Consider the following 27,370-nt stretch of genomic DNA (forward strand, 5'->3'; position numbering starts at 1 on the left):
TAGGAATGCTCTGTGCCAAATTAAAGTCATGCCACACCTGACTCCAGCAATGGTATTTTAATATTGGGACTGTTTGACATTTTCCATAAACAGCATAAGAAGCATTGACTTGTACAGTCTCGCTTGCACCAGAATAGATCTAGTTTAACAAAACTACTTGAGAAGAAAATAATCCCTTCAGTTCTTAATGGAGTTCCAGAACACCTATTTTAACGAGGTAGTTATGTCACTTATCAGGATCTAATACATAGTGTTCCTGATTTGGGGGACACAGAAACTTGAAATGTGTTCTTCACATTGGATGCTCTAATTAATCTGTCTTTTCATTAATTGATGGTGGATTTCTTTTGTGTGAGTGTGAATGTGTGACTTACAGTACCAGGGAGAGGAGCACATTCATTGAGGTACACACCATAGATTAGTGACATAAGCATCTAGCTTGAAGCACAGGGAAGTCCTCAGCTGAAGTCTGTTACGTTACAAGGATGGCTCCTTTTTTGAAAGGTGCAAGTGCTCAGCCATAGAGAATTTCGGCTGTAGTTGAGTGGAAAAAAGTTAATAGCACACAAGCTACAGGATAGGAGTGAGATTCAAAACTTTTCTCCTCCATCCTCTTTTACTAGAGTTTTAGTGTTGAATTAAAAAAAAAAAAAAGTCTTCTGAAGCAGCTATTTCCAGTACAATGCATAGCGAACCAAAGTACTCAAGTTGGGCAATTTTGCCTTTGCAAAGGCAAAAATTATTAGATGTCAGTCTACCATGGCCCAATAGGACTTACTGAGTCTGTGTGGGTTATTTTTACACCAATATGTTTTCCAAAGCTTTGCGATTCACACCCTACTGCAGTGTTGTCTCTCTTAGTGCTTCCTTTTCCCATTTTTAAAGGAAACCAAACTATTCTGTGCTACACCTGAAAGAGGTTTACTCTGAGGAGTGCAAAGCAGTCCCTTTCCATCCCTGAGAGGCTGTGATGGTTTATAATTACAAGTGAATTTTGTCAGCTGGAGGCTGCTCTTCTGACTTCCACGTTTTCCATATCCATAGCAGTGCAAAGTTGACACAGACATAATCTTTCTATAGAGGCAATACATTTTGCTCTTGAGAGGCAGACATGGAAGCTGTGTATGCCCATCATGAGGAATTTGTGTCAGCAGAACCTTTTGTATCACTGATAAACTGCTTCTGTTGTGCCTTGGGTGGAGTGACCGGTGGCTTGGTATAAGTCCAGGCCCACCTGAACAAGAGGGCAAGTGGGCCCTGACTGGCTGCTGGCCCAAACAGTGTTTTACGCTCAGACTGCACAACAAAAATAATTGATCTATTCCAGGTCTTATACTCATCTTAGTCTGTGTTTTTTTCTTAACAACTGTGGCTTATAACTCAGCTTTTCTGAGGTGGTCAACTCCTTGGTGATTTTGTCATCTAACATAACAAATATGGCTATTTAAAACCTGAGTTCATCTGAAACCACTCCCTTTGCATATTTGGTTTTTGTGAACACGACAGCTTTCCAAAAGCTTTTGTTTTTCCTGACTTGCAGTCAGTTAATGAGTGCTGAATGTTCAATAGAAGTTCAGAACCAAACCTAGATTACAGTAGGTTTATTCATACCTCTCTCAAGTCAGTTTGGTGTGCCAGGCATAACGCTCCTGCTCTGTGAACTGCTGAGCCATCCTTGCCAAGGCTAACAATTTGTAAGAGTCAGTTGGACTGCATGTCCTACTAATGAACTCAACCTATGCATTGCTAAAGACACTGTTGGATAAGTAGCTAAGCAACTGTAGCTCTGATCGTAATGCTGAAATGGAAGGTGCCACCTGGCCTGATGGAAATGAGCCTTTCCTGATTCATGGGTCACCTTCCGACTAACTGTACAAGCTAAGGAGCAGAGAGACCTAATCTTCCATTATAAAGACAGAATAATGAATGAATATTTCTGGATCCACAACTTAAGCAACTTACTAGCATTATGAATTTCAGGGGGAAGGACTACACTTTTCCGCCCTATCTGTTAAAACTTTTCAGTGAAAGGACACCAGCAGCAGCAGTGCAAATCTCAGACTTTTATTCCCCTAAGTGGAATGTCACTTCTTTAGATTTTGTCAAACACTGCAATCTGAAGATCAGGTTTCTGCCTGCTGTAATCATGTCTCTCTTCCCTGCACACAAGTAAATAAGACTGCAAAAGTAACACTGACAAATCCATGCAGGATTTCAGTGATTTCTACTCCCTCCCCAGTTCAGATTTCTTATTCTTTGCATGATGTTGGATGTCTGTCCTGGATATGGTAACATTCCTTTTTTACAGTCAAGTGGATATGTTCAAAAAGTTGTGAAACAAGGGTTACCCAAAATATAGGAGGGATGGTTCAGTCTGAACACTTCCGCAGATGGTGCACTGCTAGCAATTAAACTTTCCAGACACAACAGACATATTAAAAGCATTTTAGAACTGCTGAAAGAACAAGAGGAAGATTCAGCCATATAAAAAAAAACATGTGGTGAGGGAAGGCAGACACAAGTTATCCTTGCTAGTGGCTTCGCTGTGAGGTTGAGTTATGTCTCTTCAGATGCTTAGCAGGCTGTTTCTGACTGAGTCTGTGCTGTTTCTGTTTGTGCTATGCCCCATATAGTCTTTGTCTTGTAAGCTCTTAAATTCCAGTTTGATGATGCTTTGTTCAGCTCTGTCAGAACCTTCCTTAATTTAATTATCTACATTAACTATATATGAAATGCTGTATAGCATGTGGGTGCTGCAGTGAGCAAGTCTGACATTATTTTTGGTATGCTTGTTAAATGTGGCATGGGACAGGTGAACTGTTTGATGATGAGACTAAGCATCTCTCCTATGAAGTGAAATACTTGTGCCTTGAAAGCTCTTTTTGAAGAGTAATTCAGCAGTAATTGACTAAGGCCCTTTGCAGCAGAGGGAAAGGAGTTGTCTGCAGGTTTTTAGTATTGACTGCACCGGGAGGTAGAGAGGGAAGAATGTTATTTTTCTGGCTTTAGCGCTTATAGGATGCTGTCATGTCTCTAGCTTCTCTTACTTAAAAACTCAGCCAGATTTCTTGCAACCATCTGATATAATGGCCCCAGTACTGCCAATGGCAGTACTTCTATCAGACAGGATTTCTTCTTAGAAAACCTCTTGTATCTGTGGTGGCCTCAACACAATTTCCACTCCAACATGCTGTTTCACTATATTGACTGTTATTCCCCATGTATCATAGCTCACTATCTTGTAGACTCTTGTCTACAAGACAACTTGCATTCAGGACTGGATCTATCGTTACTATAATGACCAAGTAAGCAAAGATCTTGAAATGTGCTGTCATCTCAAGATGTTGAGATAGAAGAACCCAGTAATCCGTATTCCAAATGAACTGAACAGACTGACAGCCTGCCGAAGATCATACAATGAAGCACAGTTGTCGTGGTTTAACCCCAGCCAGCAACTAAGCACCGTGCAGCTGCTCACTCACTCCCCCCCCCCCCCCCCAGTGGGATGGGGGAGAGAATCGGAAGGAAAAAGGTAAAACTCGTGGGTTGAGATAAGAACAGTTTAATAGAAGAGAAAGGAAGAAACTAATAATGATAATAATAACAATAATTAAATTACAATAATAATAAAAGGATGGGAATATACAAAACAAGTGATGCACAATGCAGTTGCTCACCACTCGTCCACCGATGCCCAGTTAGTTCCCAAGCAGCAATCCCCCCCCAGGCCAACTCCCCCTGGTTTATATACCGGGCGTGGCATCACATGGTATGGAATATCCCTTTGGCCAGTTTGGATCAGCTGTCCTGGCTGTGTCCCCTTCCAACTTCTTGTGCCCCTCCAGCCTTCTTGCTGGCTGGGCATGAGAAGCTGAAAAATCCTTGACTTAGTCTAAACACTACTTAGCAACAACTGAAAACATCAGTGTGTTATCAACATTCTTCTCATACTGAATCCAAAACATAACACTGTACCAGCTACTAGAAGGAAAATTAACTCTATCCCAGCTGAAACCAGGACAACAGTGTAAATAATAGATAATGCATCCTCTCTGAAACCCCAGAAATCAGTTTAGTTTCTTAATAAATGATGATTAAAATGTCCTTTAACATTATTAAAGAACATACAGTGATGTTCAGGCAAGAATTTTCTTGACAAAGCAGTAAACGAATGGACCCCTCCTTTGTAAATGCATTCAGGCAATGCCCCAGTTAATATAAGGTCTAATAATCACTAGAATCACACCACCAATTAATCCAAATGTCTTGGCTGCAACCCAGCCATAGTAATGTAGTTCCACCTGACTATCTAAACTCCTTTTGTAGTTGCAGTGGGTCTGATGCTCCCATTCTAATAGAGACAGCGTGTCCACTGAAGGGCCTGACACCGTAGCTTTTTCCCCTTCACGCTTTAGTTGTGCTAAGAGCTACTATGCCTGCTCCAAAGAGCATGCCGCCCTCTGAGTAGACTACTTAAACACAGCTAGCATGTATGTTTCTGTTGCTTTTAACTGCATTCAGTTTGTTGCTGCTATGCCTTCCTGAACAAGGATCTGACTTTTGAAGGGAGCAGCTATACTTCTTACGGGCTTTTTCAAGTCCTTCCTGGGTCATATTTATGATTTTAATAAAAAAAAAAATAAATCTGCGTCAGCTGAACAGTAACACAACTTTCCCTCTTTTCTTCCTCAGCTATTACCTAACGAGGTAACAGAATGGAGAACAAACAGCAAAGCAATGGTGAGATGAAAGAAAATAAGGCAGTGAAGAAAAAAACGGTGAGTGAATTCCCCAAATCTTCCATCAACACATTTGTTTGCTATTTGGGGACTGGAGGCAGAAAATAACTATTTGGAACCTATATGAACACTTGCAGGCACAGGCTCAGTGTCCTAAACATAGGAACGCTGCTGTTGCCTTTCTGCCTTTGGTACCTGGACTGCTAAAGGGCTTAGTGTGAGGCTGCACCACAGGCCTCTCATTTTTTCCTGTGTTTCTCCTTACATGTATGTCTGGTTTTGAACTAGCCAAAAAATGGTTTAGGCAAACCATTCTGGGATTACCTGACTTTAGGACAGGTTAAAGCCTCCCTTTTATGGGAGGGACTCTGTCATTGAGGACAGTGGTAACACTTTGGAGGACAGTTTCTGTGCCTTCAAAAGGAAATTTTGGGAGGGTGTATTCTGTGGAAAAAGGCTTTGATTTTTGTCTCTGACGCCTTTCTTATACAAAACCCGCAAAGCTGTGTATTCATCCCCTTTTTCTTCTTCCGCTCTGACATGTAAGAGGAGAGCAAAATGATGCTTCTTTCCATGGGAACATGGAGATTTGAGCAAGGGGAAGCTGCCAGGATGAAAATTTGTGGGGTACAGAGAGTAGCATGCATTTAGTTTCCCTGTAACTTACTAACGGCAATTGTAAAAGGTCAAAAAATGTGAGTGTGTTAAGGTGAGAAATTATGTACATATTAATCACATGCAGCCATATTATTTGTATTTGAGTATGAACTGGACTACTTGCGCTGTGCTATTTAAAATCAAACTAAAACAAAACACAGGTGTCTGATTCATCTCAAATACACGCCATGTATTTTAGAGGCTTGATTCTCCTAACTTGACTCTTTTACCACTTATGACCATTCAAAGAGATTATAAATGATGTCTGGATCATCTATCTATGCTGACGTTTCTCAATACGTACGATAATTTTACATGTTAATGACTAGCATCCAGCTTTCTATTCAAACGCTGCTCAGCTTGATCTGAGCCAGTGACACTTCAAAGTTGCTGCATCATAAACTGCTTTCAAAACTGCAGTGCTTTATGGCATTACTTATTGTGTCTTTTGGGAGCTCTAAGCTAGTTGTGAGGTATGTAGCATGTCAGAAATGGAAACAGCACAGATTTACACCAATATGAACTGCAGTCATCTGGGAATAGTTCCCAGATGCACTTAAGCTCATCCACTGCCAACTAGAAGGTGTAGTTTAACTCTTAGCAGTGCAAAATCCCCACGTTTGCAAATAGGTACCTTCAAAAATAGTAGCAGAAAGCTTTTGTCTTCCCCAGGTAGCACGCCTAATCACCATCTGTTATGCAGCAGTAGTGTGGCGTGTCAGATCTAAACCTCCCAGGGCCGTGGGATCATCCCTGTGCGGTGTGGTTAACATCTTAATTGGCTACACGTCTTGCGGTATCTTCACTTTCCAGCCTCGGCAACACAGGAAGACTCTTCCCCTCCTCGCTCTAGCCTCTCGCTCACAGAAGGGCAGCCCAGGTTTCCAGGCGGCACCCGCGGCACGGGGTGGTTCCCCAGCCCCTGTTCCACTCGAGGGGTGGGGGGGGGCCGCGATGAACACCCGCTCGTGACATTTCCCTGCCCTGCCTGCGCTGCTGAGGGAAGAGGCCTGCCGGGAAAGCACACGCACGGCGCCGGGCGTGCACGTTTGCCCAAGTTAAGTGCAAGCACTCCGATAAATGGGCTCGGGCTCTTCCATCCTTTGAGCGCTGCCTGCAGCCCCCCCGCCGGGCCGGCGCGCTCCGGCCGCTGACTCTCCCCTGCCCTCCCCTCCCGAGAGCCAGCCATGTCCTCCCCTGGCCGGCGCTGCTAAACCGGGCCAGGGCCGCCGGCCCCGCCGCCCGCCCGGGCACCCCCCGAGCGCCGGGCGCGGCGGCCCCCTCCCGCCCCCCGCCGCCGCCGCCGCCTCCCGCGGCCGCGCCCCCCGCGCTGCCCGGCGGGGATGCGCGGCCGCTGCGCGCCTGCGGCAGCGGCATGGACCGGGCGGCGGGGCCCGAGGCGGCCACGCTGGTGGCGGAGGGAGAGGGGGGCGGCCGCCTCCTCCGCCGCCGCCGCCGCCGCGGGGGCAGGAGCGTAAGTAGCGCGGGGCGGCGTCTCCCCGAGCGTATGTTGTTTTGGGGGCGACCGTCGGTGTGGAAGCGGTGGGCAGTCGGCGGGGCGGGGAGCTCGGCCTAGGCTGCCCGCGCCTCGGGGGCGGTTAGGCGGAGAAGAAGGGGGCGATTTCGGTCCTTTCCCAGCGCGGGGAGGGCAGGGAGGGACAGCGAGGCTGGTGCGCGGCGGCTGTGGGAGCCGGAGTAACTCCCCGCCGCTCCCCCGGGAGCGCGGCGGGGCTCAGGTTGCAGAGCGGCGGCGGCGGCGCCGGCGCCGAGCCCTTCCCCGCTCGGAAAGTTGTTGGTGCCGGTGCAGAAGAGGCCGGCGGCGGGCGGGCGCGGGGGCAGAGCTAAAAATACCGCGGCCGGCGAGCCGGGACCCAGAGGACGGGCGGAGGGCAGCGGCGGGAGAGCGGCCGCCCGCGGGGGCGAGGCGAGCGGCGGTGGGAGCAGAAGGAGGCGAGGGCGCGTCCTGCTTCACCGCTTCTCCCCCAGACCGCCCGTATCGGCAGGTCCTCGGGGGGAGAGGAGCGGAGGTTTCCCTTCTTCTCCCTCCCGCAGCCCCGAGGGCCAGGGCAGCCCGAAGGGCCGCCGTGTCAGCGGGCGCACCTGCCGGGAGCGCCCGGCTTGCGGCGGAGCTTAACGGGCACGGCCGCGCTCTGAGCTGGAGGTGGGCTGCTTGGTGCTTTCCTACGACTGGGTGTCGTTCAGAGGAGCGGGTAAGGTGCTCCAAAGTCCGCCTTCCCACTGTCAGTAGAAAGTCTTAGAAAGAGCCGTTTGAGCATATGAAAACTTCCTTACGTACGCGTGCAATGTTTACCACTTAGGATTGTGCTAAATGTGCATCTGCGAAGGGGGTTATAACTAACTGACCAAAGTACAGTTTTCTAAACTCTGTTTTGAAAACTGAAATGCAAACTGTTGTGCATTTAAAAAAAAAAAAAAAAAGACAATTTAAGACCTATAGTGGCCAACACAAATGCTACGCTGTGTGCTGAACAAGGACGGGAGTTGGGAAAAGCGTTGTTCAGAGCATGGTGCCCCGGGACCCGTGATAAGACCAAAAACGTGGACTTTCACAAGTAAGGAGTTCTCAGGTATCTGGAGGTGTTTGCTGTGAATTGACGTGCAACTTTCCTGACTGAACATTTACTGCTGTGGTGACGTTCACACCTACCTGCCCTTGAGCTGACCGCAGTGACGCATGAGCACATGGATGGCGGGGAAGTCAAGGAACACCTAGGAGGGAGGCGTGGTCGCCTTCTTGTTTCCCAGTCACTGTAAAACACATTGGGGTTTTTTTTTCTTCCCCTTTCCTATTGTTAATGTTGCCAGAGCGTTAATATTTTTTTGAGCAACAGTTTGATTTTTTTTTTTTTTTTCATTCTTGCTTCATTGTGCTTTCATCTTTTATCTGGCATTGCTGAAGCCTGAGCAAATATTTAAAATGGTGTGTGAGGAGACAGGTCATGGGGGAGTTGAAGTTTGTGTTCTAAGAACTGTAAAACTCTGAATCGAGTAAGTCTGAGGTTTTCTGCAGCAGGCTGTATACTTGAGAAATTCTTCGTATTGAAGTAGGCTCGAAACCCAGCTATTTGCAACACTTGAAAATGAAGTGCATGTGGGGTTTTCCGGTTTGGCAGTACTTCCATGATTTGTTCTGCATTATCTTCCACTTAGCCTTTTGGGCATATAATTTGCCTGTGCTGAAAGGTTTAAGCATTCACTGGAGTTTTTAACGAGCACTAGGCTATATGATCCGAATCATTTTGTTTGCAGGATTTTTCTGATGGGTCTAACGTTGTTAGAGTAGAGCCCTTTAGCAATGTTGCATCAAGGTTACCACATAGCACTTGTGAACTTGCGCTTATCATTTGTGAACCCTTTGGGAGCAGCCTGGTAGACCTCCAGGAATATTCTCCTCAGCATCGTTGGTTCAGAGGAGCAGTGATTTCTCCTAAGTGTAGGAACACTTGTGCATAGTAGAGAACTAATGGGCACCTAATATGAGGTGTTATCACCAGAAGCTAAATAAAGCCTTATGTCAAAATTTCTACTCTTTGCTACCAAAGTAATGGTGCAAAGCTCTGTGTGTGTGTGGCAGGTTCATTTTAAGAAGCTGGCTAATAACAAGAAATTGTATTTGGCTTATGTAATGAACTCAGTGGGATCTATTTCTTACAGAGGCTTTTTTCCTCCTGTACACTTCCTCCTGACCTGACCGAAAACAGGCTGGTTAATGAACTGTGTAATCTCTTAAAAAGTTCTCACATCATGTGGAAGAAGTTAAAAACACTCAGCTGTCCCACAGGGCATGCTTTGAGCCCTCAGGAGTGACAGTTACGGAGCGTGGCATAGCCCACATGTGCTGGGTTGTACGCTGCAGTCCCTGCCCTGGCACCCGAGTATCTCACCCCTTCTTCACGGATCATAGTGAGTCTGCGACGACGGTGTGGAACATGAGCTCTGGCACATGCTAACAACCACGGTGCGTTCGCTTGCCATGCTGCGCCTGTGAGGCTGGTGGAGCTCGGTACAGTCCATCATCACTGCTGCTATGCCATGTGCTAGCTACACAGACCTAGTTCATGCCCTAAATCTTCATTTTCCAAGGTGAATATACAGCTTTGTGCAGTTGACGGAATGTATAGACTCATTAACCTGTCGTGTCTGCTCTAAGTGATACAACTGAAGCTGAGTTTATTAGGCCTGCTTAAGCAGGTCTGTCTCCTTTTGAAAGGATTGAGGCTTCCTTTTGAAGTGATGAGGCTGGGCATAAAATGACAGTGAGCTGTGCCTGAAATTCTAGATTCTTAGCAGAGGTTTGTTTGTTGTTTTATTTTTAAATTCAAAACACATTAAAAAGCCACCTACTTCAACGTATTCAGAGGTCAAGAAAGATGAGTTGTTTTCCATGATCTACAAAACGACATTCACAACTGACCAGCCACCAAAGCACTAATATCTTTTGGGAATGGCAATGGTCACTTCTGCCTCTCTCTCTAATCCAGCAGGAGAACTGAGTGGCAGAAAGAGTAATACTGGGGAAGGTGGAAAGGACCCTGAAATGCGAAATCTCTCAAATCAAAGCAGTCTTACCTTTTATTCAACAGCTGATGTGGAAGAAGAAATTGTTAGCGGAGGTGGGCTAAAAACAGGATGAGGGGGATGGAGGGAGCAGACCTGAGAAGGGAAAGGTACAGGTGTGTCGCTGGGGAAAAACGGCAAATAGTGTCTCCACTGTAGAGTGTGTGCGTGTGGCAGCAATTACGGTTGGAGACTTGCATTTGGGTTACAAAACCTAGTTTGTAGGCATCATTTTGATTTTTTTGGTCACAATTTCACTAATCCTGGTACTCATGGGAGTGGGGGGTGCACCATCTCACAGGTTTTTACCGAAGTCAGGTCTACCCAGAGACCTGTTGCATCAAATATATGCTTCTCCTTGCTTCGTTGTGTTACTGGTATGTTGCCAACAGTTTCCTTTGCCGAGAATATGCTTCTCCGGCATTTTGCTTTTTGGTGTGGGTGCTGCTGGGATGCTTGCAGCAAAAATCTGTGAGGTTGAAAGAAGTTAAAATGTTCACTTGTGTTGAAAGAAGCTCAAATGTTCACTTATGCCTTGGTAAATGTTAACTGAGATGCTGTCACTTCAAATTTACTGTTCCTTGGATCGCAGCAAGGGGAAGTGTTTCAGGCCATTATTCTGCAGCAAGGACATCTGCCTGCAGGAGCTATGCAAGATAGCATAAGGAGTGTCTAAAACCTGCGGTACGTTAATTTAAAGTATACTAACAATGGCTGCATCTTTTCTTTGTTTTTCAGAATTGGTCTGGGAGTCTTATTGTAGCCTCTTTAACTGGTGCTTTTGGGTCGTCTTTTCTTTATGGTTACAATCTCTCGGTGGTGAACGCTCCTGCAGCGGTAAGTGACTGACAGAACTGGAATTTAGTATCAGTAGAGGGCAGCCTTGGCCAGCTCTTCTGCGCTCCTCAACATCCTGCCTTTATAATCCTCCTGATGTTGTAGACGACGTTAAATCTCGTGTGATAACTGAAAGCTTCTTTCTGCTGTCCGTGAGATTTTCACATAAGTTCAGTAGCTGTCAGGAAACTAAACACCGCTGTTGAGGTGAGTGGGTGCACGTGGTTTGCTTCTCGCCCAGACTAATGCTAAACCTTCTTGCACACTTTTGCATGATAAGGTATTTTTAATGGTCTGTCTTTCCAACTAGTGAGTATTTGGTGGCCTTATGCACATGTTCAGCAACTTCTGTCCGCATCATTCAGTTCTGGAGGGTTGCACAACATTTCATTCCCACAGTACTGATATTATAAATAATGCCTCTGGCTTCCTCTTGAATAATGGGCCTCCTCTTCTGCGTTTCGTGGTGATGCCTTGTTTGATTCGGAATTCAAAACTGCTGTGTTGGCCATCTGTTGGCTGCAACATATGGAATAGATTTGATGAATAGAGTACTGTGAAATCAGTGTGCAATGTTTGGGTGATTTCATTAAAATACGAGTTATCACAAATGGAAATCTGAACATTTTGTTTTTACACTGGTGTACTAGAGATCCTCTTAATTCAGTCAAGCACAGCAGCAAGCAATTCAGTGGGGCTGCAAGCAATGCTATTTTGAAAAAGTAGCTAGTACATTTTGGGAACTTACTGTGGAAATTCCATTTCAAAATAGTTCCTTTCCAAAGCTAAGCTCCTTCTTTTACGGAAATCTCTTATTAAAATGTGTGGCTAGGTTTCCACCTAAACAGGTTGGTCACATTAAAAATGGATGGAATGTTTATGTAAATAATGAAAGAAGAATTTTTTTTTTAACTTATGTTTCCTATGTGCCAGCTCATCAAACTGCAGGAGAATACCCCTGCAGTTCTCACCAGTGAACTTTACTGCAGGTTATCTTGTAAGGTAGAGTCAGTCCAAGTTCCTTTTTGTTGCAAGGGGGGAATAAACTGTACCAGCTCTGCTCAGAGCGGAGATCGCTTCCCACTCAGTCCCCTGCTTTTCCGTGGGGAGGAGCAGTGGCCCATCGCAGGTGTGCTTCCCCCTGCGCACAGCACCTGACCACACAAGAAACAGAATGAGAAGTCTCCATGGGCTTGTACAAAGAGTTACCAGAATTTATTAAAAACGTATGGGAGCAGTAGGAAAACAAATGCTTTAACTGAATACAAGTTGAAGCTGTCTTTTTCTGAGCTGAATTTCTACAATTCATTTCATGGACCGATTGTGGGTAAGGTCTGTAGAACAATGATGTGCTTTGCGCTCTGTGCGGGAAGCGAAGTCTCTGTTACTGCCACGCAGCGCTTGCCTCCTTCCTGCGGGCAGCTGCAGCTCTGCATTCCTTTTAGAGCTGAAACAGGGAAAATGAGACTATTGCAAAAATGTATAGCCTGCTGTGTCAGCCAGTTCAATAGTTGTCACTGTGCGTGAGTGACCTTCATAACTATGGGTAAGGTCTTTTTTCTTCTTTAAAGACCAGCTCATCTCTTCCCTTGATGTAAGTCATTTACAGTTACAGAGAAAAGGAAAATATTTGCCTTAGATTTAAAATATATCCCTTATATTTATGTATATAAAAAAATATATATATCCCTTATATTCCCCTTGTATTTCCCACCCTAGCGCTACTACCTTAATGAACTGAGGCAGCAGAATACTAGATACCGGCATCGGTCAGCTACTGTTCCTTGTAGACTTTGGTTAGCGGCTAAAATTTTTGTATACAGGTTTATGCCATTAACGTTGTTCAGACAACTGATTAAAATCCCAGAGGAGCCTTTCCACAGAATTCAATGGATTAAAATCCAGTGGATTTGTTGGATCAGATTTGTTTTGTTTCATGTGCAAGTCCTCAAAACCTGTATGTGTTAGTAGCTTCCCATTTATTGGCAGTGGGCATCCAGACACAGGTGATGTATATGCCAGCACATTTATCTGTTACTATTGAGTGTGGTAGTTTGTACTTTCTTTTCTTGAATATTTGCAGTTACCTGATGTCTCCTGATAAATAACAAAGCTGTGCTGAGAAAATTAGTTAGAAGGGGAGAATAATTTGCATGCTATTTTTAGCCATTGTCATTAGCAAGAAATGCTAATAGTGTTCTAAAAATGTTTTCTCTTAGTATTCATTACTATCAGAAATGAACTTCAAATAAATAAGAAGATATCTGAATCTAAATATAATCTGGGTATTGGTGTTAAAGAGGTAAGATGTATTACTTGATTTAATGGCAGGTTCATTTGGAAGTTTACTGTAAGATTCTTCTAAATGGACCAAGCACCAAATTGACTTTTTTTTTCTTTCTGTGTTTTTTTTCTGTCTGTTTGTATAGAAACATGTAAGATAGGATGGGAGAAACATCCCTGTCCTCCTTTTAATTCAGGGCACAAGAGGCCTACTAGAAACTTGACAGGAAGACAGTATGTGATACGTTCTACCTCCACCTTTTTTGGGTACTGTGCAGGTGGAGAGGTGGTGTTTCAAACTAAATAAAGTCCTCAAATCGAATAGTCCCTGTGTCCAAGGCTGGAATGCTTAAAATTTGAAATTCCTAGTTTGAACAGGGAAAATGTGGTGGTAGGCTTATACTGCTGAGTCCTGCCCCAGGATAATTTAGTACTTATGATATGCTGGAGGAAATATGAGAAGAAACTGGAGACAAGTGCCAATATTAAACTTCATGATACTGTAGAGCTTGTCAGGGAGCAGTGACACAGAATGGGTGAGAGCGTTACACAAGCGTGCTGTGCCCTTCTGCAGTAGTGACCACCTGGTACTGTGTCCTTGCCAGACCATCAGACACCACGGTGGCATTGGAACTTTGCTTGTTTTTGAAATGGGAACAGCATAAAAATGAGGAAGCTTGACTAAAAAGAAAGTACATAGGCAATGTCTCTGCAGGCGATACAGAGACTATGTAAAAATGTCATACTAGAGCTATGACATCTTTACCTTTTTGAAAGATGAAGAAACTTTGGTGTAATAAACATCAAGGAAGGGAAGTTGTTAGAAGGCATCCTTCAAAAACCTGCAGTTGTGCTCATGTGAGGAAAGCAGGAAAAGAATATAAACTCTGGCATATTGAAGGCTGAAAAAGTGAGCTGGTCCTGGCGTTTGGGTACTTTCAGCAGGCACAAAAAATGTCCAGACAGAGCGCTTTGGGATATAAGGCTGATAGATGAAGCTGAAAAAGGGTGTTCAGAAAATACAAGGACAAGAAACCTGAATTAATGTTTTGAGTTGGAAAACTCTGGGAAGTCCCACGCTGGAACCTTCTTTATAGGGGATGTATTGGAGAAGCTGAAATGTCAGTAGAGATATGGAATAAAATTAGTGACAATTTTGTGTCAGGTTGCCAAAATACCTTAACATTTGTTCAAGACTGAAAAAAACCCTCAAAATACAGGCTTCGTATGACAGTTCAGCTTCTTTTTAAATAGCCTCAGTAACAGAGAGACTGAGAGGTTTAATGCGACTCTAAGAAAAAAGTAGTTTTTAGGGGGAAAACTTGGAACATAATGTTAAGAATTAGTTATTTGTACCTGACAAACTAGCAGAAACTGTAGTAGAAAAGTAAGAATTCGGGGAAAAGCTGGCATGGCTTTTGCAAAGGAGAACTGTGGCTCAGGCATCTGTCAGAGTTCTCCAGAGATTCAAGAGGCACTTGGACTTTCAAAAGATAGCCTGGAAGGGCCCTTATGGAAGGCTCTTAAGGAAATTAAGCTGCCATGGGAGAAAAGTGTAGGTCTCGGGATAGCTGAAGAGTTAGAAGACAGGTCTCAGGTTTTCATTTCTTAAGAGAACCAGCTTGTCCTGCAGGTAGATTCGTGTCAGGGTCTTAGGTGTCTGATTTTGTGTTTGAAACATCTTCCATTACTGAAAAGAAACTGTGTACCTTGTTTAGCAGCCTGAACTTCATTCAAAAAGCGAAGGGGAGAAGCTATAACGTACTTATGAAAGTGATTTGGGATTCTTGATTTTAACAGTGTCAGACAACTAGGTCTTTTTGACTGATACTGTGGGCTTTTTTTTCCCCATCAGTATCACACTGAAAGCTGTCAGGTTTTGCCTCCCTCCTCTAACAGTTATTTGTCTTGACTGTAAATTCTTTGGGAGAAGAATGTTAACTTTCATTGCTTGGCTTAGTAGGTCCTTGATTTTGTGTGGCTGCCAGATGTGGTAGTGTCATAAATACAATGCAAAAGTGGACACAGCCTCCCTTCTTCCCTCAGTCCATGAAAGCTGATTGTTCTCAGTTCACTCTATCTTTTTTCTAGTGTTATGCTAAAGAATTTGTAGAATCACTCACTTCTACAATACTGGCCTTTTGGAAGAAAATAGACTAATGAAAGGCATTTAATTTTGAGCCAATCTGAGATCTGCATTCTGGGACTGAAATACAAAATAGAGATGGTAAATGTTGTTTCATGGTAAGCGCAGTGTAGGGTTTTGCCAAAAGGATTCCTACTTCTATAACTTTTAAAGCATCCTTAAAAATCTTCCAGGGAATTTCCTAAGTTACATGTGAACTCCCACACACAGCCCCCCAAACCTATCAACATATGGCTTTTGGTGCTGTGTCCTGTAAGACAAGCCAAACTCTTCTCTTGATGTCAGTCATGTTGCCATCTGGCAGGAGTTGGTTGTAACTCCTTTCTTCTTCGTTACCTTTGCGTTTCTGCCAATTCACCAACTTCAAGACATTTTTGCCTCTACCTGCTACTGGAGACTCCCTTTCCTCCCTTCCCAAGTTATTGGCACTATAGATCCATTAAAAAGCAGTAAAACTATTTGCTCTTAACATAAGACTCTGAGTAATGATCATTGACTAATGGTAGTTAGCATTTAAGAATTTGTGCATGTTGTTTTTTTAAACGTCATGGCAAATGCTAGGTAGTGCAGTTTTCCATGGCTTGTTATCGTGGTTTAGCCCCAGCCAGCAACTAAGCACCATAGAGCTGCTCACTCACTCTCCCCCCTGGTGAGGTGGGGGAGAGAATTGGAAGAGTAAAAGTGAGAAAACTTGTGGGCTGAGATAAAGGCAGTTTAATAGGTAAAGCAAAACAAGGAGTTCATTCACCACTTCCCATTTGCATGCAGGTGTTCAGCCATCTCCAGGAAACCAGGGGTCCATCACATGTAATGGTGACTTGGGAAGACAAACGCCATCACTCTGAAAGTGTCCCCCCCACTTCCTTCTTCTTTCCCCAGCTTTACCTGCTGAGCCTGACGTCCTATGGTCTGGAATATCCCTCTGTTCAGTTGGGGTCAGCTGTCCCCGCTGTGTCCCCTCCCAACTCCTTGTGCCCCCCCAGCCTGCTCCATGGCGGGGAGGTGTGAGAAGCAGAAAAGGCCTGGACTCTGTGTGTGAGCACTGCTCAGCAATAACAAAAACATCTCAGCATTATCAACACTGTTTCCAGCACAAATCCAAAACATAGTCCCATAGTAGCTCCTGTGAAAAAAGTTAACTCTGTCCCAGCTGAAACCAGCACACTTGTCTAAAAAACTGTTACACTAGGTTGTGATAGGTCACCTGCCTGAGGTTAAGAGTGCGTACATGAGCAGTGAGCGGAGCTCAGCTGGTGTGCAGTACCTTGCCACCCGTGGTGTGATTTTTGTGGAGTCTCCCTCCTTAGAGATATTTAAAAACCTCCAGGCATGGTCCTGGGCAAGTGGCTCTAGGTGGCCCTACTTGAGCAGGGGGGTTGGACAAGATGGCCTCCAGAGGTCCTTCCAGCATCACCCATTCTGTGATTCTGTGTCTGAGCCCTTAGCCCCAGTTCAGGCTGAAATGTTTATATATGTGTACACAGTAAGGCTAGAACACACAGTTGTTAGTGGTATACTGATAACCTATATAGTAACATCCTTGCTTTATAGGAGTTTCTCTTTTATAAGCCTCTTCTACATTCATGTCTACTTGTGGTTTTTTTCCCCACCTTATTTATGACCAGCATGTAGTTAAATGTATATATGCTTTGGCTGGTTCAGTTAGTCTGTATTGCAGTTGCATCTAGAAGTGAGGCCCCGTTTTTTGGAGGAGGGAGATAGAAGAGCAAGGGTGATTCCTGCAAGCAAGCTACTGGGTTTTTTTATTCTGTTTCTCTCAGTTGTGTTTTTTAAAGTGTAATATTTTACATGTATTGTTATCGTGTATTTTCTTTCAGTATATCAAGAAGTTTTACAATGAAACTTGGGAAAGAAGATACGGCTTCTCGGTGGATGAAAGCACACTGACTCTCCTCTGGTCCATAACTGTTTCTATTTTTGCCATTGGTGGCCTTGTGGGTGCCATTATTGTTACCCCAATTGTGAAGTTCTTCGGACGGTAAGTGTTGGAAAACTTGTATTTTCTAAAGCAGTTTCTCACTTAGTCTCTCTAGAAGGCTTTACTTCTATTTTTTTTAAAAACACTCTTCACCAGAATGCAAATTTAAACAACTTCAAATTATGAAAGCTCATTTCTAAGAGTTCCGAATTTCCAAGAGTAAAATTAGTACCTTTCTCTCTGGCCTTACTGTGCATCATTTGAGTCACAGAAGCCATTTGCTCTGAATGGGCAGTGGGCTGAGATGTCACGTTGAATTGTCAAGAGTACAAAAGGAAAATACCATAAAATAGGGAAGATTTTACAAAGGATTGGCAGATTCTTTTTTCATGAGTCTGCTGGGTATCTTACTGTACACAAGTAAAGCTATCAACATGTCTCATTTGCTTCTCAACAACATTTGTTGTCATGCAGTAATAAAAATTTGCTCTTTTTTTTTTCTTTCTTATGTCAACTTAAAATACAGTTTGAAGAACTAAACTATGGTGAAGTTTGTGTTTGGTCTTCCCCAAGCTTGGGGATGCCTTCCCTGCTCTATGCAATGCAGTATTTGACCAAGTCTTGACCATAGAGAATATGAGTATTTTAAGAATGTTTCTGCTGGTGTGCGTTTGCATTTTTGCTGCAGGTACTAACTAGATATTTCTGTCAAATTTTTGTTTCATACAGTCTTCCAAAGAGAATTTTAAAAGTAATTTGTAATTTACCTATATTTAGAAGGGTATGAAATAAAAGCCATTACAGCATTCATCTTAGCTGCTCATTTGGCTTTTCCTTAATTGTAAATTCTATATAATTTTAAATTTTTGCTCAGTTAAATCACTGGAGAAGGTCATCATGGAGGCTTAAATATAAGCGTCCACCTCCACTGTTCTTACTTTTCTGTTCTACATTTTGACTATTTCCTTCACTTTGGATTGTACTCTCCTAGGACCATTTGTCATTGTCCCAACTCTTCCACATCCCATTTTTCACCTCAAAGAGCATGTTTTCAGGTTCTTCCATTTCATGCTTACAGCAAGTCAGTATTCTCTGCTCTGTAAGTCTATTATCCTTCCTTCATTAATTTATTCTGTCCATTCACTTCACCATTTGATTTTTCAATTCTTAAATATTTTTCATAGTCACATTATTTTTTTTAGGTTTCCAATTTCTTCTGCCAAATCATCAATTTGGCTTTTACACACTTCTTAAAATATGAAACTATGCCTGACTCAGACTGATTAATTCCCAGAATTGTCACTGCGTCTTCTTTACTTTATAAAAAAGTAAAGTAAAAAATGGGTTCAGAGAAGGCTTGAATTTTTAGTAAAGTGTAGAACAGCTTTGTATGCAAGTTTGTTTAAGTGGTGGCTGATCTCAGACATATATATACACCACTTTGATGGGAGCAGATCATATTTCCAGGACAGAGATTTAAAGCTTGCAGACTCTGCCCCTGTTTATTATGTTTATCCCTGTTAAACCATGAAAACAGCTCTCTTACAGATATGGTGTACGAGTACTTGATTAGAGATGGGAAGGGATTGCGTCTCAGTGACACTGGATATAGGCTGCTCATCGAAGTATGGGGTTTGAGTTTGCTGTTCCAACTGCAGTGTGTTCATCTGGTCTAGGAAACCAGACTGACATATCAGTATGGTAATTGAGAAGCACATTATGAAGTGTTGACAGAACAATAAAATACTTCACTGTTAAACTGTTCAAGTGTAGGTTGGAGGGTTGTATGTATGATGAAGCTGAGCTCCATTTACACTGACACAGAATGATGAACTAAAGGGGATCAAAAGCATTAGTCAGAAATAATGTATGACTTTAAAAAGAGCACTCTTGAATCATATCACTCTAAGATTAATAACATGATTTCCAAATTGCCGGATTCCTAGGCCCTACTTGCTTTAAGAGAGATGTAGAGTAAGTTTTTCAAAGAGAGCCTTCATCCACATAAGCATAAATTCCATGTTCAGATGTGGCTTTGACACTTCATAATTTAAATTCTCTTCTTCTACCAAAGAGCAGCTGCTGTTGCATATCCTGAACACCCAGATTGGGCGATATGGTCAGTGGATTGCTTAGGCCACTGCTGGGGAGGCAGTTGCATGAGAGGGACAAGGCCTTCCCTCAAGCACAGTGAATCATTTTGAGTATGAAGCAATTAAGGGAATTTATCTGGATTATCTTAGTAATGCTACCACTTTGTTATTCTGAAGTCATCTACTGTAGTTGAAATGGTGATCCAGTATTCAATCTGTTACTGGCTTTTATTTAAACACCTAGTTTAAAGAACACACAGCTTGTTATTTAAACACCTTGTTTCCTTACTATACTTTTTGTATAAGGTATCGTATTTGCTCCCAAGTGGAGCTTCTAGAGTCTTTCTTATTACTGAATTTTGAGACAACAGTATGTTTTTGACGCAACTTTAATTATATCATTTTCCTAGTTGCAAGTTTTAGACAAAAAGATTATTAATTCAAATCCGTAACTAAAGTTATTGCAGCCATGGAGGGCACGTAGTCACTAGGATTCTGTTCTGGCCTCTGGAACTATCCAATATCATGAGAGTAAATGAAAACCTTGAAATCAGAAGAGATTAATCATATGTGGTTTTGCAAAAAGCCAAAGGCAATTCTGAGGAAGAGATTCTCAAGTGTTTTTAATATCCAAAATACCTATAAAAGAAAAAGGCAGATAAAATCCTTAAACCTTAGCTCTACCTGTGTCTAGCTGATGGGTGAACTGCCTGTCTCGGCTGGGATGCTTATAGGAACTGATTTCTACTGAGCAAATGGCTTTTCTGACTACTTCAGATTGAGTACAGGATTGGAAGTTACATTCCTGCAGCAGTATGGATAGTCAGTCTTAGAGAGAACCATTTTTGGCACTAAGTTGCAAAACTTACTGTTTGGCTTAGGATGCAGCTGTGACAAATGTTCTGTGCTCAATCAGAAGTTTTTGAAAGCATCTTTTGGAATTCATAAATGCTTTATTTCTTTTGGCTGGAGAGAATTCTGAATTATTTGAATGGAAGGAATAAAAATCTTCGTATCTAAATGAATGCTAGTCTAGTATTTTTAGTGCAGTAGCTGCAGCAGAACGGTGTGGGGCTCTGGACTGGAACTTGAGTCCAGCTTCCCTTTCCAAGGTCTGGCACTGTTAGCTTTAGGTTGAGTCCACTTTGCTGTCTATTCCTCTGTTACCCAGTTACAGAAATAGGGATATTGGTGTGCTCTATGACCTTCAGCAAGACTGAAAAATGAAATGTGCTATGTGAGAACTAGGTATGATATTTATACTTCAATAGATTTCATGTACCACTTGGATAGTTGCTTGATCAGTGTGTGATTTAGAATGCGAGAGAAACAATTAGGCTGACCAGCACATCAGTGTGTGTCTCTTCTTATGGTGGCTTAGTGTTGAAGTTTGCATGTTTACACTTTGTAAGTGTGGTGAGCACAGTTATCTGGCAAGATTGGTTGGACTTTCCAAAGGGAAAGTGTCTGCTGTGGTGCTTTATGAAGTGTGGTATCTTTATATCACTCACATTAGAGCTATACAAGCAGTGGTTTGTTGGTTTTTTTTGATTCGTTTCTTTTTCCTGTGCCTTGCTGCTAAGGTAATATAGTTTTGGCCTATGTCACCAGGAAAGGATAGGGTTTTTTATGATTGTAGCAATTTTGAGTATAACATGACCTGACTGGAAGTAAACTCAGACAGCACGGGGAGTTTTGCTGTATTTTTTTCTTTGGAGCTATGATGAGAAGTTGTTCTCACTGTTTATGTCTGTGGTGGCTTGGCCCCACCTGGCAGCCAAGCACCCACCCAGCTGCTCGTCACTCCCCACCCCTCAAGTGGGACAGGGGACTGGGGAGAAATAGGAACAGGAGTGAGAAGACTCATGGGTCAAACTAAAGAAAGGGAAAACACCAGTTAGTCACAGGCAAAACAGGCCCAACTTGGGGAATTTAACTTAATTTATTGCCAGTTAGCATAAATATTTAATTACTGCTCAGGTACTAGGAAACAAGGCGAACATTAGGACACCTTTCCTCCCACTTTCCCAGGCTGAACATCACTCCAGGCTCCTCTCCTCCTTCTTGGTACCGTGGCAGGTCACACTCAGTCCCTTTAGTGAGAGAATGGGCAGTGCAGGGGGTTGGGGTCAGTGCATAGCAACTTCTCTCCGCTGCTCCTTGCTTCTCACTCTTCTCCTATACTCCTGCATGGGTCGTCCATGGGCCACAGTCCCTCTGGGGATGTACCTGCTCAGTCCTGGAGCACCTTCTCCTCCATTGACCTTGTTACTGCCTCATTCCATCTTCTCACAGAAGCCGCCCTTGCAGCCCCTTCACTTCCAAAAACTTGCCACAGCCAGCCAGCACAGTGTTTTCATTACCAAAAATTTACATGCTTTATATAGTAATACTCTAAACAGCATGTTACTTTCTTGTTTTCATTTTTTTCAATGCAGCAAAGGCAAAATCCTTTGGTTTTATCTTGGTTAGTTAGGCTGCGCTTTTCTGTTCATTGCTGCATAGCGTGAGGGGCTGCTTATTTAATTTAAAGAAGAGGAAAGTAATATCTTCAGATGAATGTATAGCACTTGTTTGACCTGAATGAACGTTTTGTTTCTGCTTTTGGCATTACTTATACCACTTCAGCCCTCTCAAATTATATCTGAAAAATCTGTTTCAAATGGTAAAATCATCACTCTTGACAGCTCTGTTGTATAAACATGTACTTTAAATGAGCTGTATCTTATTTTTTGATCTTCAAACCATGTTATTCATTCAGTGTTCAAAAATCACTAGAAGGCAGGAAAAGTAATTAAAAATACAAGTATTAAAAATATCTCCTATCAAAAATGTATTGATCTGTTGTGAGAAGTTGGATAACTTGTTCAATGGGTGGGAGATTACCAGTTGGTACTGATGTGTTGCATTTGAGAAGAATGAGGACTGCTGGGTCGGTTTGTTACCTGTTTTGGAAAAGAAAAGGGTAGACAGCCTTCCTGGTCATTCCTCTTCTTTTTCATGGAAATTACAATATATAGAGATTGAAAATTCACTGAGAATACTTACAAATTTAATACCACTTCAGGTTTCTAATAAAATTGGTGTGTTCTTAGCCTGTGTCATTTACTGTCAAAGTTAATGGATTCCTCATAATTTACATCATCAGTGATGTTTATCTCCAGGTAAATTTGTTTTCAGATCAGTTGTTTCTCTCATATGTTGTTGTGAGTGGGATTGGAGGCTTCACTATTGAGCCGTACCTGTAGAGCCGAACCAAGACTGTGCTTAATTATGTGACTGCAAAACCTGGTAAAGACAAAGCTCTGTTGCTTTACCATGTATAGCTAAGTGAGGTGACTCACAGATGGAAAGCATTAGGTTACGATCATTCTCTTGCCACATAATTGCAAAAATTATGGTGTTTTGTCTTGTGTTAGATCATATTCTATGCAAAGCAGCTATCTTGTTGTGGTGTGCTCTAAAGAGGCCACCACATCACCAGCAGATATCCCTGGGACTTTGCCTGGGAATCGTAAGAAATTTTTCAGTCACTCTCAACGCTGAACCAGGTGATAATGGCTTCTCCAGCCATTCACCTGCAGGCTGTAACTTAGCAAAAAGCCACTTAAATCCATATTTGTGGAGAGGTGTGTATAAGGCAGCAGTGATTCTCTATGAGTTCTGGGTGGGTTTTCTACTTAATCTGTCAATAGAGAATCATTGCATCACAGCTATTGATCTAGTATCTTTAACCACTCTTCTTCCATGTGTTCAGGAAATGAGACCTTGACTGTCAGTGTTTGAATCTGACTGTCAAAGGCCCATGAAATCCTCAATATCATTTCTTTTGTAAAGTATTTCCTTCTGCAGAAGTTGTGAGACTTACGAGTCACTTTTGAATTAATGAGTCCCTCAAACTTGAGCATAAAGTTCTGAAAGATGAAAACTGTAAGAAATATAGCTGTTGATATAGTACGAATGAGAAATTGAGTTGTTTTGAAATTTTTAAAATATATTTTTGTGATTTTGTCTGTATTTTTTAACAAAGTAATAATTTTCCGTAAACAGTATTTATTTTCTTTGAAAGAAATATTTTTTTCATGTTCTATTTGACTGCTATAGAATGAAATAATTTAAAAATTGGGAAAAAAAAAGATGTAAATCTATGTTTTGATTAATTTCAACAATTTTTGGAAAAGGGTTGATTTTTATCACTCATGTGAGCCCAAGCGTTTTTTCTAACTCTACAGGTAGTAAGTAATTTTGCTCAATGTATGTTTTTAATATCATGGATTTAAGGATGAATTATAATGACATAAATATGTCAGTGTTGGGAAGTTCTCAAAATGTCAGAAACTGTATGTAGCATAAAAATGCCTGTAGTTATATCAGCTTATTGCTATCTGAAGTATGTTTTCTGGTTCCTACATAGATACATTTACGCAGAGTATGCTTGTTTATATTTATATACAGTCTCAGGCATGGCACTTGGGTTCTTAGGATGTGTAGGATGGCTAATTGCCATGCCTTTGAAGTACAGCTTTTTAGTTAACTGTGACATGTTTTGTTTTAAAGCTCTGGTATAGGTTTGGAACTGTATGCATTTGGGGATAGTACTGTATTTTGGAACTCTACACAGAGTGTAGAGTTTGTTTGTTAGGCACTTTTTGTTTTTATTTATGGATATTTAAGAATAATAGCCTAGTGCTTTGAATATGACTAGATTTAACTGTCGTGATGCTGGTATCTACATAAAATGTCTCTTCCTTTTAGGAAACGTACATTGCTGCTCAATAATCTGTTTGCAGTGACAGCTGCATTGTTGATGTCCCTTTCCTTGTTGGCGGGGTCATTTGAAATGCTCATACTGGGCCGCATTATAATGGGTGTTGATGCAGGTAAGCTTTTATCACGCTGTACATATCCAAAATGCTTGCGCCATGCATAATCTTTCTCATCTCCCCCAGTTAGATCTTTCTTTACATTAAAGAGGCGTTTCAGGGACTAGCCACACTGATTTCACTGGGACAAAACAGCAGACTAAGGGTTGGAGGATCTGATGTTTGGAGAAGACACTGGAATGGATGCTAGCCGCTGCTGTCCACCCTGGTTGTTCCTCCCTCTTTCCTCCTCCAGCCCCAGTAGAGCGTATCTGTCTTCATGCCATGAAAATCCTTTGGCTGGGAGGGTGTCGTCTATTTGTTAAAGCTGCTTGCTGCTTTGTGTTTAGAAGTTGTTGGATCCCATGCTAATACCAGTAGGATTAAGTGGAAGGTTTGGTACATCATCATTTGCCCCTAGCAGCATGGTATTCCTGGTTTAAAAGTAAATCGTGGAGGCACTGCTGCACCAGAATAGTCTTGCAGCTAGCAGTGAGGTTCTCAGCAACTTCACAGGTTGCTAGATGTTGAAAACTATTTACCTAATATGGAGACAGACTTGATGAATTAAGATGGTTTTACACTCTCAGTGTAATTTCCTGACTCTAAACAATGGGAAGTGCTTTGACTTTTGCATCACTAAGCCCCCTTTCTGGCAAGCTTTGGCTGTGTTGTTAGTAAGCACAAACTGTGGTTGTTTGAAACTGGATGTGTCCATCACTTGCAATGTGAAGTTCATGCGTAATTTTAGTGCTGACTGCTAATTTTTGTCTCAGATTACCACCAAATGACTAAAACTCTGGAGCTGTGTAAATACTGTCAGTGTACTAACTAATCCAGACGGGACAGACCAGAGAGTCCTGTTTAATTCAAAATTCCCTCGGGCTAAATTAAGGTGAAACAACACCAAACGATCAGTTAAAGATTTTATTCATGACAGAAGCAAACTGAACTGGAGAGGCGTGGTAGTAGGTGACAGGGTTTCTCACAACAGGAATTGGCATAGGACTACTTCTGTAAACCGTGTAACCCAGGGTAACCATATACATCAATTCAGGGAACAAGGAGATCCCTCCAGTTGAGTCATGAGGTTCAGAGCAGACCCCCTTGCTTTCTAGACTCCTCCTCAGAGAAGGGCCCAGGGGCAGCTGGATCTACCCTTAGTCTCAGACTTGGCCAATGGTTTATATCTTGAAATGGATGAGGTGTGGAAAAGGAAAAGGAAAGAGAGAAGAAGACAGAGAGAGAAAAAGGAAGAGAGAAAGATTTCACCGGTCCTGGGTCCAGCGTCGATTCAGTCAGCCGAGGGGTCCAGTCCCGGTGGGCTTGCGCTCCCGGGGCTTCAGTTTGTGTCCTTTTATCATCCTTGCCCCTCCTTTGGGCAGGCACCCGAACTGTCAGGCTAATGAGCAGTTTGTGAGCCTTTGGGCTTGGGGGTCGTTTGTGGAGTAATTTCTCCTTCCCTGCAGACATGGCCATTGTTTGATCTTTGTATCAGAACAGCTTATCAGAACAGGGAGCTGCGCACCCGCACCCTCCAGCACGCTCTCCCCCTCCTGTTGCTGATGTCTGAGCTGATGGGCTTTTCACCTGGGTTCCTTGCTATGCAGGGTTTGTCTTTAAGCAGAACTTGCCCCACCGCAATGTTTGAGACGTTAACTCTTTCAGTCTCTCACGACTAATCGGGGTCATGCATTTGTTTTCTCCAGGCTTTGAGCAGCATTTTCACCCTTATTTTATGCCTGCTATTAAGAGTTCACTGCAGCTGTAAGCCTGTATTGAGAGGAACATCTGCTAATACTGTTTACAGTAAAAATATTTCATCTGACAGTGTCTGCTCTCTCTGCCTGACACATTTTTTTCCTTTACCTGCACCAGTGCTAACGTGATTTTGCTTGCTTTGGCATGAGAAAATGTAAAATCCATGCTCCTGGTTATTCTGATCTCTGAGTAACCTTTGGTGCTTCTCATCAAATAGCAGCCAATGCACATCACTGTAGATCTGTAACAAATAATCAATCCCATGGTTATTAAATGGTGCAAGAGTAATTAGACATGCAGAGAAGATCATTCATATTATCTGTGGATAGGTATGATTCTGTTCTTTGCATGTTTTTATGCCACTCTTATGAGCAGATTAGCACTTGGACTCCTTTCAATAGATGTTTGTTTCGTACCTGGCATAATGAAAAGGCCATTTGACTTAATATATGTTTTTTTCCTTCCTTCGTAGGCATTTCTCTGAGTGCCCTTCCCATGTATTTGAGTGAAATATCTCCTAAGGAAATCCGTGGTTCATTGGGTCAGGTCACAGCAATTTTCATCTGTATTGGTGTTTTCACTGGTCAAGTTTTGGGGCTGCCAGAAATATTTGGGCAAGTAAGTATTTAACAGATGTTTTCCGTGAAAGAGCACAAGCATGCTTAAAGTGCTGTATTTTCATATTTTAACTGAGTTCCATACAAAAGTGGAAAACAGAAACATTGGGTTTTTGTTTTGAAGCACTTTGAAAAGTGGTTTCTTCCATGTCTTTTAAAAGTGTGTACATGTGACTGAGTTTGGTAGATGTGGCAAGCAGTTTTAACAGCTTGAGCGGCTTGTGTGTGTGCATATGCAGGTGTTGTGTCCCCCGCCCTCCCCCTTTCTTGATGTAGATTTATTTTTGCTGACTTCCAGTTTCTTTGAGTACCATGGAAGTGCTTCAGAGTTTTTTGCGTTTTTCATTTGTAATTTTTCAATGTGAGATAGAACTGAAGAAGGCTTGGTTAGAGTTTGTATGAGGACCTGAATAGGAAGACTCTTGCTCAATGATTATAGTGTTCCTTGTAACACACTCCTACTTTTAGACTAGGACGTGGAAGAACAGAGTTAATATATACCTTTATGGAAAGAGATTATCTATTCCAATATAAGAGACTATCTTGCTGTTGTAGCCTGAGATTAACTTGGTGGCCACTGGATGTCATCATTACCCTGAATAAATGAAGTCAAGGTTTATTCAGGCTGGCACTTGGAAATACTTTTCATCCGGAGATGAATCTTCAAGGCGGTGCAGAGGAAACGTCTGCAGCAATCCTCTCGCAATGAAACCTGACCTAAGAATCCCTTCTGACAGCCAGCAAAAGTAGTAAACAGTTGAAAAGTGAGGAGAGCTTGTCCTCCTGTGTCCATCCAAATTCAACTCCTTTGTAAATTCATGGTACCATCCTCCCTGACACTTTTATTTTTGTCTGATC

At 42.6% G+C, this 27,370-nt stretch overlaps 1 protein-coding gene across 1 annotated transcript in view; it reads left to right on the forward strand.

Annotated features, from left to right (window-relative positions):
• SLC2A9 (solute carrier family 2 member 9) overlaps positions 1-27,370 on the forward strand; it is a 117,354-nt gene that overhangs the window by 637 nt on the left and 89,347 nt on the right. The window contains exons 2-6 of the mRNA XM_052780471.1: positions 4,693-4,778; positions 10,713-10,811; positions 17,079-17,239; positions 24,028-24,152; positions 26,368-26,513. Coding sequence (XP_052636431.1) covers positions 4,716-4,778; positions 10,713-10,811; positions 17,079-17,239; positions 24,028-24,152; positions 26,368-26,513 — 594 coding nt within the window. The 5' untranslated portion in view covers positions 4,693-4,715. The remainder of the gene's footprint in view (positions 1-4,692; positions 4,779-10,712; positions 10,812-17,078; positions 17,240-24,027; positions 24,153-26,367; positions 26,514-27,370) is intronic.

The sequence above is a fragment of the Harpia harpyja genome, chromosome 2, assembly GCF_026419915.1.
Source record: "Harpia harpyja isolate bHarHar1 chromosome 2, bHarHar1 primary haplotype, whole genome shotgun sequence".
Lineage (NCBI taxonomy): Eukaryota > Metazoa > Chordata > Aves > Accipitriformes > Accipitridae > Harpia > Harpia harpyja.